At 31.9% G+C, this 15,889-nt stretch overlaps 1 protein-coding gene and 1 long non-coding RNA gene across 2 annotated transcripts; both read left to right on the top strand.

Moving 5' to 3' along the window:
• Window positions 1–947: 947 nt before the first annotated feature.
• LOC18049559 (plant intracellular Ras-group-related LRR protein 7) lies at window positions 948–6,471 on the top strand. The gene is made up of 9 exons (XM_006440641.2): window positions 948–1,277; window positions 2,445–2,514; window positions 2,658–2,704; window positions 3,220–3,328; window positions 3,548–3,633; window positions 4,560–4,650; window positions 5,535–5,620; window positions 5,912–5,998; window positions 6,093–6,471. The coding sequence occupies exons 1-9, from the start codon at window positions 1,179–1,181 to the stop codon at window positions 6,201–6,203; spliced, it is 786 nt and encodes a 261-aa protein (XP_006440704.1). The 5' UTR covers window positions 948–1,178; the 3' UTR covers window positions 6,204–6,471.
• Window positions 6,472–12,312: 5,841 nt separating this feature from the next.
• LOC112100295 lies at window positions 12,313–13,898 on the top strand. The gene is made up of 3 exons (XR_002906624.1): window positions 12,313–12,513; window positions 12,671–12,776; window positions 13,698–13,898. It is a non-coding gene; the product is annotated as an uncharacterized LOC112100295 (long non-coding RNA).
• The last annotated feature ends 1,991 nt before the right edge of the window (window positions 13,899–15,889 follow it).

Below are 15,889 nucleotides of genomic sequence, written 5' to 3'. Positions count from 1 at the left end.
TACTTACAACTTAAAAATTATGATATTAAAATATTTATTATTTATTAATTATTCTGACTTAAAAATTAAATTGATTTGATACCACTTATATAATTAAAAATTAAAATATTTTTATAAAAATTATTATTTAAAAATAATATATATTATATACTATTAATTTTTATTTTATACTTATAATTTTTTTCGAAATCTTAGAAAATTCAATACAAATAAGGCCTTAACTTTTTATTAATAAGTAATATTATTGCCACTGTTTAGCGAAAGTGAATATACTGAGCCATCCGTGTACTAAAACAGTAAATGACATGTCATATAAGCTCCATAAATTATGAGAGATGTCATATTTCTGATAGATTTATAAAAACCATTACTCTAAAATAGTACGAGTTGTCATTTACATTTTAAAAATATAAACCACATGTCATCCAGAGAAAAAATTTGTGCTCTTTTCTTCACAAAAAAGAAAATTATGGCTTAAATTGAAAAAAATAATAATATTAATGTAAAAGGAAGAATTAACCAAAAAAAGGGGTGAAAATATTATTTAATTTGGTATCATTAAAAAATATGGTAGAATTTATTTTTAAAAATTATTATGTAAGCAGCATTATATTATATTTAATTACATACATCGTACGCATATTGGTTGATTAATTTACTTAAAAGATATCGACGGTAGAATTTTTAAAAAGAAAGATGGGGATATAAACAATAAGATCAGGCTACGGTGCAACTGTGGCACCGTGCCACAGTTGCATCTAGCCGTTGAATGCAGTTAGATTAGTAGAGTCTACTGACATTCAATAGCTCGATGCAACTGTAACACGATACCACAGTTGCATCTAAGGTTTCCTAAATAATAATAATTAATTTTTTAATTAAACGATAAATAATTAATTAAAAACGTTACATACGTACGAGATGACAACAACGCGGTTTTCCGTTGTGTCATCCAATTCCAAACGAAACGACGAAGACAAATAGATTGACCCCACCATTCACCAAAACCTCTGCAACAACATCAACAGCGAGAATGACGATGTCCCATTTCATTAAAATTCCTTAATCAGAATTGCTTGCTTCTCTACTGTATTCACTTTCAGCTATTCTTGTCCGTTGATCATCGAATTGTTGTTCATCGTCATCGTCATCGCTTAATCAGCTGATTTATTGTTAACATGGGGTGTTGTGCGAGCAAAAGCGCCGAGTTGAAAGCCAACCAAATGTCTCGATGGCGATCAACGGGCATTGTCGCCTTACGTGACGCCAAATTGAAGGCAAGCTGCGTTCGTTTGTTCTATTTTTTATATTACTTTATCAATTGCTCTTAATCTGTTTTTTGTAATCCGATCAAGTATCTATGTTTGTTTCTGTTATGTGTACACGTGTGTTTTGGTTGCTGGGTTATGATGGTTGTTGCGAGGGGTTTGAATTGACAGTCTGTGCATGTGATTTAAGTGTCTTGAGTTTACTAAACCAATGAGTTTTTCTGGTTTCACTTCGTGGGGTTTTGTAATTATTAGATTGGAGTAAGGGGATCAGTTGGTTGCCCACGTGTACTTTACTGTTTGGAGTAAGCAACAATCATGCTATGTAATATGGCAAATTAAGACATGGGATGTGAGGTGCCACTTGCCATTTAGAATCTGATATGCATTTCCAGGCCGTAACAGATGGTCCATTCATTGATAGATGGGCGAATGATGGGGATTGAACCCGCGCGTGGTGGATTCACAATCCACTACCTTGATCCACTTGGCCACATCTGCCCTTACCCGCACAGAAGGTAGTTTGTTTTATTGCTAATCAGTGAGCTTTTGGATTTGTACTACGTTATACGTGACGTGGAACTGAAACATTTGTTTGCGGTTATAGATGTGTCTTCATCTAGGTTGGTTTGATTTGTTCTGATGGGGCTGTTTGACATCGGTCAACAGATGTTATAGCGTGTGTCAGTTGTTACTAGATATTGCTGCGAAGTTCAGGAGAAAGAACTCAGATATACATTTTCTTTTCCGAGCTTCACTTTTGGGCGAGAACCTGGTGAAAATAAATAGTGCTATCTACTTGTCTGTAAACGGAATGATAGGTTTATTTGTTATCATATTAAACCTATGGCTGTCTTTGTGCTTTGACTTAAGAGGTGATTGGTGGGCTGAAACGGGGTTTAACCTTTTAGTTTAGTTTTAGTCTAAAATCTTTTATGTAAAGACAAATATGAAGCGTAAAAAACCAAACCCAGTATGTAACTCATATATATATATAGTGAAAGTGTTCTAACATCAGAAATTAGCAAGTGCCAATGTGGTAAAGAATACTGATGGTGTTGGTATGATGCGGTATACTTGCCAAAACATACAGCAGTTTCTCTGCGTTATCTTTTGGATGCTTGCATATATTTTTTGTTTGTATTATATTCTTACTTTATACATTTCCTTGAATAGACCTTTCCAGACGATGTTCTTAATCTGGACAAATCTGTGCGAACACTTGACTTGACACACAACAAAATAGGTAATGCTGTCTTATTATTTTTCTCAATCAGTAGTGAGTAACCAATACTACAATATTTGTTTCTTAAAATTTTCTGAAAACCTCTGCTATCCTCAGCTTCTATCTTGGAGTTTATCTGATCCCATTTTCCCTTGTCTGGGCAGTTGACATTCCCATGGAGATCAGTAAATTAATCAACATACAGCGCCTGGTGAGCTTAGCATTTCACATCAGTGTACATTTAATGGCTCCTTTCCGGAGACATAATTTAAAAGAACTGCTAAGGAAGTTATTTAACCATATTTAAGAAGTTTCAAAGCTTCGTATTTCCTTTTTCTGTTTGTTGAACAGGGATGAAATGCTAACATTGCCGCCAAACGCTGATTGTAATGGAATTAGTACTCCGTTTTAACCAAGTCAAATATATATATATATACACACACGCATGCATATTTTATTCGCTTTGACTTTGGATGGACAACAGATTTAGGTTTATCTTCAAAATCGATTTTATGTTATTTGCGGTTCTTCTAGTAGAACCATTGCTTTTGGAGATCAAGAGAAGCTTATCTATTATATAGCCCTTTTGACATATGAGTTACGACATTGTAATCTGCATATACATATTAGTGTTAATTTTAGTAATGTATTCATTGAATAGTGGTTTTTTAATTCATGTTAGGGGGAACCCGGCTAAAGTATCCATTTTTTTCCCCTGTTTTTAAGGTGTTAGATGATAATAATATTGAGCGACTGCCAATAAATCTGGGAAAACTTCAATCTCTAAAAGTGATGACGCTTGATGGGAACCGAATTACGTCCTTGCCTGATGAATGTAAATATTCTTCTCTAAATGAGTAAGAGATCTTATATTTCTGGAGTTTCAATGCCTTTTTGGTTTGTTGAATTACCTTCATGCCTTCATCTGCAAATAGGGTCGTTGGTCGTTTTCATTCTTCTTGTTTTTTTTGTTACTTTTTAAGAATCCATAGGTGGATATCTTTTCAAGTACACTGTTTAGCTCATTTAACTGAATTTTGATTTTTCTGTCTAGTGGGGCAGCTGGTAAGGCTTGAGCGGTTATCCATTTTAGGAAACATGCTGACGTGCTTGCCTGAAACTATTGGGAGCTTGCGCAATGTAAGTTGCATTTTTAGTGAAGCAAATTGTGTGCAGATCTTTTACAATTGCATGTGTGAGTTAGATTAAATTTTGGAACTTAGTTACCTAGATATATTTTTTAAGTTATTGGAGTTGCTTCATACAGGCTAAACTTCCTTAAATACTAGCATGAGTAAGCAATTCCTTGTAGAGAGGAAACTCACCTCAGTGGCATTATCTCTTGCCATGACCTTGAGAAAGGAAAGGATGTGGTGATTTTAGAAGATCTGATGCCCATTTGACCTTCCTAAGAGCATTTTATATAAAATTTCATTCTTGAAAAGGGATCTTTTAGCTGGGAAGTTAAGCTTAATAATGTCTATTGGCGTGCATTCTTGAAAGTCTTTTATTGTCCGATCTCGCAAGATGGACTTGAATTAGATTTTTTCTATAATTTGTGTGATTATAAGTCAATGACAGTCCTAAGAGCATTGAAGATAAAATTTCATTTTTGAAAAGGGATCTTTTAGCTGGGAAGCAGATCTTTTAGCTGGGAAGTTAAGCTTAATAATGTCTATTGGGGTGCATTCCTGAAAGTCTTTTATTATCCGATCTTGCAAGATGGACTCGAATTAGATTTTTTCTATTATTTGTGTGAAGTCAATGACAGAGTGCTTTGGTATTGAAAATCCCTTCTAGCATATTTATTCCTTTCTCTGTTGGTTAGATGGACTTTTTGTTTGGTATAAGAAGTTGGGGTCAAATGTGCTTATCAATTAGACTCATTGAGCTAACTAGATATTAACTGGTTCTTTCTTCTGGATGCAAACTTTTATCTACTCGTTTTTTTTGCTCCAAAACAAAATAAGCAAATTTTTATCTACTTGTACTTCTGTTTGGGACATGATTGATTTAGCATATCTCCTTAAGTTCCAGGTCCTAATTTGGATTATCTGGTTATGCAGTTGGTTCTTTTAAATGTGTCAAACAATAAGTTAAAGTCTCTTCCAGAATCAATTGGTAGTTGCTACTCTTTGGAGGAATTACAAGCAAATGGTAAGTGAATCACTTATCTTAATTCTTTTAGTTGCTGCCCACTGTGCAAATTCTAACTGTTACATATAGTTTAGGATCAGGTAATATGTAGGTTTCAATGTTAGAAAGATGTTAAATGTCCAACTTTTGTAATTTTGCGTGGGCAAAATTTTTACTCACTGTTTGATGTAGTGGTTTTATGAGATCATTGTACTTAATTTTTTTTTTTAACTAAAATATGCTACTTCATTATTTTCGTTTGTCCATTGTCAATAAATTGTTGGTGCCTAACCAGTTGCCACTGATGATATTAGCACAATAACAAATTAATAACCAATAATATTCCATAGAATATACTCAGTGATGAAAATTCAATAAGGCCCAGGGTTGGTGCTTGCCACAAGCAAAAATGATTAATTGACTTGGAATTACTAGCGAATTTTGAGGTTCTAAGCTCATGCATGAATCTTTATTTATCATGAAAAAGTGGCAAGGGTTTATTGTCAAAAGCGCTGCCAATGATCATGATAAGTTATTCTTCAGTTGTGTCCATTCAAGTAATTTTGACTAGTGTTGGATTAATCCTTTTCTAACTTTCACACTTGATGGTTTTGGGTTGATCTACTGTCGTTTGGTAGCATCTTAATAAAACTTAAACATTTTACCGGGCATTGATTGATGAATGCTGTATGTTTACAGAGTTATTCTTCTTTTCATATTCTTCTTTTCACATTAATTACAAGTTTGGACGCACCCAGCCTTGTTGACCTCTTAGTTTATTCTGTGCCCTTCATGATACTTTCCTTCTGCTTTGTGTTTGGTGTGGTGCTGATGCTGGGGTGGCATTATTAATATAATATTAATGTCTAGTTCACTTAGCTGCCTGACATTTTTGGAATTTGCAGATAATCTTATCGGGGAACTTCCTGCATCTATTTGTAATCTCATTCATTTGAAATCGCTTTGCTTAAACAATAATAACGTCGGCCAGGTAGTTGCTTTACAGTAATGACATTGTGAGCTTTTTGATTACATATGTGACAGTAGAAGCAATTAACTGTCATTTTCATGTTTAAGTCTTTCTATAGCTGATCAGTTTCCTAGCAGCTAGTATCTGGGAATGCCCATTCTTTTCCTTTTTAATAACTTCACATTTGCATGATAGTTAAAGCAATATCTTTCCATAATTTAGATCGCGTCATTCTACTTAGTTATATAAATATATGTCGAGATGTAATATTTGTGAAATCATCTGATCGATTCTCTCTCTCTTGTCTTACAGATACCTGCTAATCTATTGAAGGACTGCAAAGCTCTGCAGAATATTTCGCTGCACAACAATCCTATTTCAATGGATCAATTTCAGCAGGTAAGTTGCTGCTTCGCTTTTCAAGTTACCAGCAAAATCGCCATGTCCTGTACAATTTTACTAAAAGTAAACTTCGCAACGTTACCAATTTTAGATGGAAGGATTTGAAGAGTTTGAGGCAAGGAGGAGGAAGAAATTTGACAAGCAGATTGATTCCAACGTGATGATAAGTTCCAAAGGCCTCGATGAGGGTGTCGATAAATGAGGTCTCAACCAATGTAAATTCTGGTTAGCTTTTCTGCTGGGGACAGATAGTAGCAGTATATATGAGCCTTCTTCAGATAAACCAAGCACATTTGAATCTCCATGTAAATGATAGATATTTTGGATTGCCTGTCATGGGCAGGTCTGTATATGAAACAGTTGCTTGAAAGTAATTTGAAGTTGTTACCCTTTTGCTTTATTTTGTTGGAAAACTGTAATGTTCTATCATAAAGCTTATCATGTTGGATTAGTTGCAAGTTTATGTCATTCTCGCCTCCAATTTGAAATTTGCTTGCTTTTATATGCGTTTTTTTTTTCTATCATAATTAGTTGTGAAATACAGCAACATTTCCAATCTTGACAAACAAAAAGTATAACGAATTCTCTTAAGGGCCAGTTTGAGAATATTGTATCTTTTAAAAACATAATTGTTAACTATACTGTAGAATAATCTGCTGTGAAAAGAATCAATTAAGTGTTTGGTAAATTTTATTTTTAGAAATATTGTGAGTTTTCAAAACAATTATAGACGTTTGGTAAATTTTATCATTAAACTACTGAAAGAAAACAAATTATTAAAATATATATAATATAATATAAATTTTACTTAAACATATGAATCATGAACATAGAAATTGCAGGCTATGTACCTCTAATTATTGAAACAGGCTCACAGCAGGTAGTAGCTCTAGTCTTAAGCAAAAAAGGTGCATAGACTAGGATTTTTTGGATGGTTTTTGAGATTCAAGCTAATTTGAAGAGGCTGCAACGTATCAAAATTCACTATACCTCAAGAAATGAAGTTGCTCGCTCATTAGCAAAAACAATTTTAGAGCAAGTTAATTTTGTTTCATGGCTGGATAACAATCCAGCTCAATATATGTACTTATTCTTTGAAACTCTATGAATGAAAGCTGTAGTTTCATCTCTTTTTTAAAAAAAAAAAAAAATCTATAATAGCTATACTTTCATTGGTAGAGTTATCTACGAAGTCCTGCACATAGAAAAAAAAAAAAAAAAGATTATAGAGTAAAATAAAAGTTTCGAACTGCCAATAAGCAGAATAATAATAAGCCCTGCACATAGCAAAATTATATATCTTCTTACCAATATAATGAATCAATTGCGAAGTGAAATATGATGTCCACTACGTCATATTTGAATACTAGAGTATATTAATATACTATACCGTATTGATGTACACTTCGTTATGTTTATATACCTCAAATTTATAAAGGTTGCTGACATTTCATACTCAATTATACATAATTTTTCCAAAAAAAACGTTGTTTCTCAATTTGTCTAGTTCTAAAATGTTCACAAAATTAATTGACAAATCAATAAGTGATTACATGTTTCTTGGATTGGATGTGACATAGAGCCATATAAAAAAAAAAGCAAATATCATGCCGATCATTATGAAAGATTTTCATTAAAAAAAATCTTTTCAAGTGGAAAATGTTGTTAAATTTTGGATTTCATCTCTATAAACAAAGGTATAATTTCTTTTAATTGATTTCATTTTTTTATAGTTAATATGAGATGGCTTTATATGATTGAATTGAATTAATTATTACTTATATAAGTTTAAAGATAGGGTTAACTATCATCATGTGACACTTATTTTGACATATTTTAAAAAGGTGGCACGTGTTGTAAAAATACTCTATCATATAGCAACCCATTAACTTTTACCTTTAACTCTAAGGGAAGTAATCAATTAATTATAAAATAAAATTTTTTGCCCCTACTCACTTATTTTTAACTTTTTAATGCGTGTGTGCGCACCTATAATTAAATGTAAGTCTAATTAATAAGGATTTTTTTGGTTAAATCAAATTAACTTTTGTAAAAAAAAAATCTTGTTGGATTAAATTGTTGCATTGGCTCCATAAACTCGCACCTGCTATCGTACTATGGCCATCGATGAAACTGGCAAAATTTGACACGACTCGACTATCCGACACGAACACGATACGAATAAATGGATATAGGTCGTCGAATTTAACATGATTATTAAATGGGTCGGGTCTGGGTCGACACGATTTTTTCCCGTGTCGGGTTCGGGTTAAAAGTCTTGACCCATTTATCCGATCAATGACCTAATTATATTTTTTATTTTAAAATAATTTGCAGGTTCTTGTGGTCAAAACTCAAAAATTAGAGATGATTTTCTCTTTTATTTTTATTCTTTGAAATGATAAATATAAATACAATGTTTTATTTATAAAATTTTAAATACATTTAGAACTTCAATAGTGCAAATGTGTAAAATATTAGTAGACGTGTATATTTTATAATATTGATATATAATATTATTTACATATATATAACTAAAACCTTAGTAGTGTAAATGTATAATATTTTGTTATATATGTATATTTTATAATATCGATAAATTATGTGTGTACATACTTATGTATGACAGTGTATGAATATTTGATAAACTTTTGTTTAATATATAGATATTAAGCTGGTTATTAGGTAACCCGATTATTTTTCCGTGTCGGATTTGGGTCATAATATTTTGACATGATTATTAAATGAGTCGGATTTGGGTCGACCTAAATTTAACACAACACAAAATTGACACGACATGAACACGACCTGATGACCCATTTTGCTAGCTCTAGCCATGGAGAAGATGAAGCCTAGAAAAGATGAAGAAAGAAGAGAAAAAAAGGGGGAGGGGGGGGGGGGAGAAAACAAACTGAAGAAGATGGAGAAAGAGGAGATAAAGGTGGTGGAGAAAGGACGAAGAAATAAGAAGAAAAAGAGAAAAAAAAAAAAAAGGACTACGAATTGAAGAAGATGAAGAAAGAAGGAGAAAAAGAACTAGAGAAGGCGAAGGAAAAAGGAGAGAGAGGAAAATAAAAAATATTAAATGAACAAAATAAATCTCTTTTTTTTTTTTAATTTGACTCTTAGTCCGTTAGAACTAATGATAAAAGTTAATGGATTGTAACCTGCTTGAGTATTTTTTAAAATGTGTGCCAATATTTTAAAATTTATCAAAACATATGTCAGCTAGGTGTAATTAATTTCAAAAAGTAAATAAATAAATAAAAATCTATTTTTTTTTTTAATTTTACCCTTGGTCCATTAGAATTAATGGTAATAGATTGTAGGGATGGCAATGGGGAGGGGAGGGGAGGGGACCAATCTCCCCATACCCATCCCCGATGTTTTGCATATATCCCCGTCCCCTCCCCGTCCCCGTCAAAATTGCTTGAGAGAATCATCATCCCCTCCCCGAATAATAACAGGGGATCCCCGAGGGTCCCCGGTCCCCGAATAATTAATAGTCTAATACATTTTTTTATTTTCGATTTTAAATTAATCATATTAAAATAAACTCATACCGCTATTGTAAGCTCGTAACCAACTTTGACAGCACATTAAGGCCTCCAATGTGCTTGGATGAAGTTTGTTATGGTATGAGCTCACAACTTTACCACTAGTGTTAAAAGCTGATTCAGAAGCAACTATTGTAATTGGAATTGCCAAAATATCTCTAGCAATTCGAGCTAATGTAGGATACCTATTAGCATTTGTCTTCTACCAACTCAAAATATTAAAATCTTCCATTCGAGATATAACTTTCTCATCCAAATATGAATCTAATTCATCTGCAACAACTGCACAATCTCCATTGTTTACATAATCATCAAAACCTATCATCCATTTGGTTGCTTTCTTATAAGAATCCCCTGTAGATCTAGTAGAAGAACTACTACCAGTATAATCAAAGCAATAAACAGTTGGTGAAAACTTCAATTAATACTCTTCAACTAATTCCCGACAAAGGGTGACCACTTTCCCAACATACAACTATTTTGATATTTATTATTTTTAACAATATTTATAATTTTGTTATTTATTTATTAGTAATTTTAAAAATAAAAATAAAATTAAAAATTAAAATGGGGAAATGGGTAGGGGATGGGGATTCCACCTCATCCCCGTCCCCTCCCCGAATAAAAAGTTGGGTAAAAAATTTTCCCCGTCCCCTCCCCGAAAAAAAAATTGGGTATAAAATTATCCCCGTACCCTCTCCGAATGGGGAAAATCCCCGAGGGTACCCATCCCCATGGGGATTTTTGCCATCCCTAATAGATTGTCACTTGATCGAGTACTTTTAAAACATAGATCACTATTTTAAAATTTGTCAAAACATGTGTCACCCATGTGTGATTAACCCTTAAAGTTTTTTTTTTTTATAGAGAGAGTAGTATTTTCATTCATTCAACTCTATGAATAAATACAAAAATTGGGTTGGTATATTGTCCATCCAAATAACAAAATCATTGAGCTCTAATGCTAGCTTTGCAAACGAGTGAGCCACACTATTATATGTTCTTGACGTATATTGCACTTTCACTTGCTTCAATCTTCTTACCCGCTTCTGGACTTCAGCTACAACCCAAAAAAATTCAGATCTTGTGCCTTTTTTTAAAGAGACTAAATTTACAACTTCTTGCGAATCAGATTATATAATCATAGGAATGCATCCTACCTGCTCTGCTATTTCTAATCTAAATTTAGTTGCTTCAGCTTCTGCATAGTCCACTTTATCTAAGAATCTTTGTGGTCTTCATAAATGGTGCTACGAACTTGCCCTCTGAGTTCCTGATTACAATGCTCAATCCAATTCTTTTCTGATCAATCTTCAATGCTGCATCTACATTAACCTTAAACCAGCTTGTTGGTGGAGGTTTCCAATAGTTCTGGACAGCATTACTTTGTTTTGAAATTTCTTGCATTTGCGGCATTTGGATCCTTCTATAGGCCTACACAATCGCTTCTGCTACAACAATTGATGATTGGGAATCTTCTCTTTTGTTTTTGAAAATGAGGAGATTCCTTGAATGCCAAATGCTCCAGCACAATGGAACCATTAGTTCTATTTCAACCTTGTTCCTTTTTCCCGTCATAGCTTGAAATAGGCTAAAAACATCTTTGATCTTGCTAAGCTTGATTTCCTCTTCGAAGCATGTCAGCTGCCATATTCTTTTAGAGGCTTTACATTAAAAAAGAGTATGCAAGATAGTCTCCTCTATCCTGTTACATCTCTAGCACTAGGGGGATTGCACAACTTTCCTCTTCCATAGATTCTCTGTTGTTGGCAACAAATTGTTAGCTGCCCTCCACATGAAAATCTTGACTTTTTCTAGAATTTAAAGATACCAGATAGAATCCATTAGTTTTGCTTCTCATCTAAATAGCTTGGCTTGTCTGAGAACTTCATCTTTAAAGCCAATTAGTATCCACTCTTCACCGAGTATTCTTCCTTTTTGTCATAACCGCAACACCTGATCTGGCTTTGGTTGCTTTGGGAGAGGGATTTTTGTAATTTGTTCGGCATCATCTCTCAAAAAAAGCTGCTGAATCATCTCTTCTTTTCATTCATGCTTATCACTTATTAGCTCCAAAACAGTTGCCTCTAAATGTAGCTTAGGGGGACAAACAATTATCACTTACAAGAAGTTCTCTAATGGCAGTAAAGGACAAACACGAAGTTTGAACAAAATTGGCTAGAAAATGACTAATTGGACTCGCCTAAACAATGAACCATTAATTATGTCTTTCAATGTGTTTAACATTGTTAATTTTATTTTGTTTATCACTACAACAAATATCACCTTTAGTAGCATTAGATTGTAGTACTTTTTTTTTAATGCTACCAAATGTCATTCTATTGTAGCATTTTGTCCATAAAAGCTACTATTAACTACTCAATAGTTACATTTTATTTTTTGATAGATATAACATTTAATTTGTAACATATAACAAATGCTACCATAAATTTTTTAAAATGTAGCACTTTACAAATGTTACAAATTTATGTTACACTTAAAAAAAAATCATATAGTAGCATTTTAGAAGAGCTACGTATAACATTTAATAATATAGCATTTTATAAAAGCTACAATATAAACATTAATTTTGCAGCACATAAGAAATGCTACAAAAAAAGCGAAAAATATAGCGGGAATCCAAGACTACCGCCAAATGAAAAAAAAATTGAAATTCTAAAACTTAATTCTAACATCATTTTGCCTCTCTCCTAACTTCCATGTTACCACCTAGGCACCCACCCAAAAGTCAAAGCCTTTTTTTTCTTCCTTCCTCAAGTCGTCACTTCCCACAAACCAAAGCAACTAAAGGCCTAAAATCCTAATCCCTCAAAATTTCCTTAGAAATCATATCATCTAATGATCCATTAATTTGTTGAGCAACTGAATCACCAAATCACTTGAGCTTGACATAAGTAATTGATGGATTTTGTTCCCGAAAATGGTTTCATGAAAGTAATTCACAAGTTTTCCTTTTGGATTTTTAAAGTTTTGTTATAATTGTTTTTCCAATTTCTCTCTTTAAATAATTGATATCATTAATTTAGCTTTTGTATTGAATTTTGAATCTGGGTTTTGTAAAAAATTAATTGTCCGACCATTTTTTTCCTAGGATTTGATATGATAAAATGACGCCTCCCAATTGAAGAAGACAAAGCTCTTATTCCTGCAACTTTTGGCCAATTGCATGCTGAACTAGTTTTGTAACCTTGCCAAAGGTTAGTGTTTCGGCATGTTCTTGCCAAATTATTATTATTATTTGCTAATTTGCTTTTTGTTTGCAATCTTTTTAAAATTCTAAATTTTTTGCTGAGTTTTTTTAGTTATAGTAGTTGCCCAGAATATATCATTGAGTTATTTTTTCTTTTAATTTAATTTTAGTTTTTATTTTTTATTTTTAAATTCTGAAATTTTTTTCTGAGTTATTTTTTAGTTATAGTAGTTGCCCAGAATATATCATTGAGTTACTTTTTCTTTTAATTTAGTTTTAGTAATTTTTTATTTTGGTCATTCTATTTACTTATATAAAGAATCATGATGTTGCTCTTGAAAATCATTTTATGAGGATGGTACATAAAAGAACTAGTATGTGTACCAAGAAAGAAATTATCCAGTGGTATTAAGATGGTGAATAAAGAGTGGGTACATCTAAACAAGAAAATCATTTTCAGATTGCTTTGGCAGTAGATTAATTAACATGAGTTCAAGTAAGAAAGAATTACATCCTGAATTAGCTACAAGAAATGGATGTTTGCAAGCATCATCTAATATCCAAGTAGAAGATCCTATGGATTTAACAAGTGTTCATTTGGAGAAGTCAAAAGTATCAAAAAGAAAGAGAGGTCCTATTAAAATGAAGAACATTGCCATGGATGGTGATGACAGAAATGAAGTCAAATTTAATGAAAAATGTCAACTAATAGAAGAATGATCTGTTACATTATCTTCATTTTTAGGAATTTTAGTTCGAGAGATTATACCATATACAATTTCAAATTGGAGAAAGGTTCCTTTGAAAATAAAAAATATTCTATGGAATTGTGTTCAGGTTAGTTTTAATATCATGATTTCCATTCAAATTATGAAACTTATTTTCTCTATAGTATTTATTTGATTAACTATGCATTTTTATACTGTAGCTGAGGTACAAGTTGGATAATGAATGGCAAAAAGCTTACATACTTAAAGAGATAGGAGGACTTTGGAGGACTTCAAAATCAAGAGTTTTGCAAAAAATATTAGAGACAAAAAATGTAGAAGAAAGGATGCAGCTCAAACCTAACAATATCAAGCCAATTCATGAATAGAATGACTTTGTTAAAGAAAAAACTAGTGATGAATTTAAGGTATGAGCTTTTACATTAGTTGTGTGTTAATTTGTGTCATCAATTTATTTAATTAACTGTATAGAATTACTTTTTAAATATAATTTAAAAGTGACAAGTTCAAAAAAATAAGGAAAGAACAGATTCCGCACACCTTAGGTCGTAAGGGAATTGCTAGGACAACTCATGATATGGTAATATCAAATATTTTTTGAAGTTTTCAAAAGCTTGAGCATTACTTTACTATGAACTTTTTTTTTCTCAGAGGAAAACCAATGGAAAACCTGTATCTAGAGTTGAGGTTTGAAAAAGATCCTTCAAACCTTACTTCAAGTGATTTGAAAGATGATGTTGTGTCAAAAGTAATAGAAATGAGTTATTTTTGCACAATTAACCCTTATATCACAGAAGGATATGGTTATAGCTCAAATACTAAAGGATCAAGATGAAATGAAGAAAGAATTAGCACAATATAGGAAGTTCTTTGAAGAGATGCAAAAAAAAAAAAAAAAGGTACGTATAAAATTTCACTACACAACCCATAGTTTATATTTATTTTTATAGGGCATTTTTTTGTATTTGTTTAATAAAAATTATGAAATTTTTATTATATAGAATCAAAATCAAACGAGTCAAGAATGTGATGATGAATTGAATGCACATGTTCCTGTGGTAAGAATTTGAAAGTCAGCATATTTATCTATAAATTAAAATAAATTATATTGATTAAAATTATAAATTTATTATTATTTCATTGTGCTAGAGTGTGAATACAAAGACTAACATCACTAAATGCAAGTTGCTTGATTACGAGGGCTCTGCGGTTTGTAGCAGCTGAAGGGCGTTAGTCTTCAAGTGATCCAAAAGCACTTGCTCATCATTTCTCTATCGGACCAAAGGCCATGAGAATTTGGGTAGATGTAGCAAAAGAACATGAGAAGTATCTATGGAGGACTACACCTTATATGACATAAATTGAAGAAGCTATTGGTAGTACAGTCATGTGGGCCTGCAGATCGGGTTGTTATAGACTCTACAAATTAAAATTTGTATCATTTGCATATTTAGGGTAATCTCATGTCCATTAACTTTTATATTTTTTCTTGAGCATTTCTTTATCTTTTTTTAGTGTATGTGCCAAGATGGAGCTTGAGGATAAGTTAGTTGTATATTTGACTTCACTCCTCAAAACTAGAATTGGTGTAAAACTATAAGTTAAAATAAAAGTTTTGCCACCAAAATTTTATAGTTCTTTAAATAGTATGTTGAAATCTCTTTAGTAAAAATAATTATGATAGTAAATTAAATTTTTCTAGTGCATACTTACAAACGTTTATCACTATATTTGCTCGGTGCAGGTGATTTTTTGCACTTTTTTTTAATTTATAATGCAGGTCATGTGGATAAATACTACTTGTAAAGGAGTTTCCAATGCAAATTGAAGATGAAATAATATTCTTTTTGTTTAATTATTGTCTTTTTGATATATGGCACATTATGTTTAAAGTTAAACATACCCTATATTTGTACTTGATGTCTATCTTTAAATTATGATGTTCATCTTCATACATTATTGTTTTGATACAATATTTTAGATGTATGGCATATTTTGTTCATTTGGAGTATAGTTTGAGAAAGATTTCATATTATTATAAAAATTAATGAATACAAATTGATAGAGTTTATTTAATAATTATGACAACAACCAATCTATAATAATTAAATGCTTCATATCCCTATTTTGTAATATTCTAAGAATGCTTCAAATCATTTAATATTGTAGCATTTTTGTTAGGCTAGGTAGCATTTCGCAAATGCTACGGTAGCATTTCGCAAATGCTACAGCTCGTGTAATTTGTAGCATTTTAAAATTGCTAATATCATGAAATCAGTAGCATTTTTGTTATGCCACGAGAGAGAATGTGATTGCACTTTTGAAGTGCTACTAGATTAAAATGTGTAGCATGATTAAAGTGCTACAAATAACATATTTGCAGCATTGTTAT

The sequence above is a fragment of the Citrus clementina genome, unplaced genomic scaffold, assembly GCF_000493195.1.
Source record: "Citrus clementina cultivar Clemenules unplaced genomic scaffold, Citrus_clementina_v1.0 scaffold_3, whole genome shotgun sequence".
Classification (NCBI taxonomy): domain Eukaryota; kingdom Viridiplantae; phylum Streptophyta; class Magnoliopsida; order Sapindales; family Rutaceae; genus Citrus; species Citrus x clementina.
Note: the sequence above shows the minus strand (reverse complement) of the source record. Positions and strands in the feature narration are given on the sequence as shown.

Coding starts and splice junctions, on each gene's coding strand:
- LOC18049559 (XM_006440641.2), top strand. CDS start 1,179: ATGGGGTGTTGTGCGAGCAAAAGCGCCGAGTTGAAAGCCAACCAAATG. Junction 3,634..4,559: donor CTATTGGGAGCTTGCGCAAT/GTAAGTTGCATT, acceptor CTGGTTATGCAG/TTGGTTCTTTTAAATGTGTC. Junction 4,651..5,534: donor GGAGGAATTACAAGCAAATG/GTAAGTGAATCA, acceptor TGGAATTTGCAG/ATAATCTTATCGGGGAACTT.